Below are 2,164 nucleotides of genomic sequence, written 5' to 3'. Positions count from 1 at the left end.
CAACTATAAATACAAAATCAAATGAGACAAAATTTCAGCATTCGTTTTCCCTCCATTGTCCTTGTCACTAAAAATAACTCCCTTCTTCTAAGCACAGTAGTGAATCTTCTCTACTCTAAACAAGTTTCCTTGTCTCAATTTTGCTTCTTTTACAACCCCTTTTCAAGATTCTATCAGTTTCTTCCTTTAAAAACTGTAATTTTCTTGTCCTTTTTTATCTGTTAAATTTCATTTTTGGTCCATTATGATGATGTTTATGTATGAAATAGTGAAAAGATTCAATTTTTAAGTGATGGGGTGTTAATTATTTTGTGAGGCATATTTCAGAATTTTGGGATTTTGTTATCTGTAAAATTTCATTTTTAGTTCATTTTGATTATGTTTATGTATGGAATACTGAAAAGATTCAATATCTAAGTGATGGGGTCTTGATTTTTTGTTTTGTGATGCATTTTTCAGAATTTTGAGTTTTTCTTGCTCTTTTCTCTCTTTTCTCTCTTTTCTCTCTGTATAATTCCATTTCTTTGATCCATTTTAATGATGTTTATGTATGGAATAGTGAAAAGACTATTCTCAAGTGATGGGGTGTTTGATTTTTCTTTTTTAATTTTTTTTGTGGTGCATTTTCTTTTCCAGATTTTTAAGAATTTGGTATCTGCAGGATTTCATTTTGGTCCATTTTGATGATGTTTAGTGAAAAGATTGTATTTTTAAGTGATGGGGTATTTGGTTTTTTGTTGCTTTGTTTTTGCCAGAGTTGTAAGATTTTATTTTTGGGAAATGCAGGAAGGTGCTTTAAAGAAGGATTAGTTTTGAAATGGCAGGTGGTATTGAAGAACCATTTAGGCTTAGTTTTCAGGTAAAGCTTCTATTGGATCTTACTCTTTGTTACTGTCATTTTCAAATGCATTTCTATGGTTAATTTTTTTGTTCTCAATTGTATTGTTCTCTTATATGTTGCTGCTGGATTTATTAGAAAAATTTGTTGTTCTTATGCTTTAGTTAATTGGGATGTTGAACCCCTTTCAACTTTTTCGTGTGTTACTTCAAATCCTGCATTGGGTACTTTCTAGGAAACATACTTGCTCATTGATTGAGGCTTTGTTATGCTGAACTTTTAGTGGAAAAGATTTTGAGAGTTTCGTTATCTCATAAGATTGTCTGTTTAAGCATGTTAGGATACACTACTTGAGACATTACTAATTAGACCATTAAGGGGAAATGAAGATTTTCCATGAGAACTAAATCTATGTGGCTCTTTTACTTTCTACCTGATCTTATTTACTTACCAAAATTGACAGGCAGATTCGTGGTAATCTGGATCTATCTCATTCGATAGATTTGAGAATGAAGCTTTATGTTGGGAGAGGAGGTCTTGTTTTACACACAATAGGTATCTTGAAGAGGTTGAGAAATACATCAAGCCAGGTTCGGTAACTGAGAAAAAGGCATATTTTGAGGAGCTTTTTAGAAGAAGGGCACTTCTAAGCCAAAGTTCATCCGACTGTCAGGATGGGGTTAATTCTCAAGCTAGTAATGATGGATCTGAGAATACAGATTATGAGGGGGAGTTTGAGCATGTTAATGATATTGGCCATTCTGTATGCTTTGTTGAAAATCATGACAGAGCAGCCACTTTACTGGAGAATGGAAAGTATCAGGCTAGTGAAAATGAAGGTTATGCGGGGTGCTTTGATCATGTTAATGAAGTTGTCCATTCTGCACGCTTTGATGAAAATTATCATAGCTCAACCCATTTATCGAAGAATGGAAAGTATCAAGCCGAGAATATAGGCTATGATGGAGATTCTGAGCGAGTGAATGAGGTTGGTGATTCTATATGCTTTGAGGAGAGTTTTAATGGATCAAACAACGGAGACATCGAAGTCACAGAGTGTGGGGAAGAAGGATCAAGCAACGGAGACATTGAAGTCACAGAATGTGGCGGAGAAGATAGTATAAGTTGCCATTCTGGACCCCAGACTGAACAAGATACCAATAGTTCCGATGTTCTTTATAGTGTTACTGAACGTCTGGAAGCTGAAGAAAAATTTAATCTCAATGCTGGAAATTCAGCTTTTAATGATCCAGAGGTTTGTATCAGGTTTAGGCTTAGAGTTATCTTCAAATTTCAATGCAGATGAGTAAACTTGCTATTTCAATT

General features: G+C 34.1%; 1 protein-coding gene across 1 annotated transcript; it reads left to right on the top strand.

Moving 5' to 3' along the window:
• Positions 1-786: 786 nt before the first annotated feature.
• On the top strand, positions 787-2,093 carry LOC124893378 (protein WVD2-like 7; the record flags this gene model as incomplete). Its single annotated transcript, XM_047404393.1, has 2 exons — positions 787-859; positions 1,340-2,093. Coding segments are annotated over 2 exons (827 nt in total), but the record flags the coding sequence as incomplete, so codon positions are not given.
• Positions 2,094-2,164: the final 71 nt, after the last annotated feature.

Source organism: Capsicum annuum, unplaced genomic scaffold (genome assembly GCF_002878395.1).
Source record: "Capsicum annuum cultivar UCD-10X-F1 unplaced genomic scaffold, UCD10Xv1.1 ctg58284, whole genome shotgun sequence".
Taxonomy (NCBI): domain Eukaryota; kingdom Viridiplantae; phylum Streptophyta; class Magnoliopsida; order Solanales; family Solanaceae; genus Capsicum; species Capsicum annuum.
Note: the sequence above shows the minus strand (reverse complement) of the source record. Positions and strands in the feature narration are given on the sequence as shown.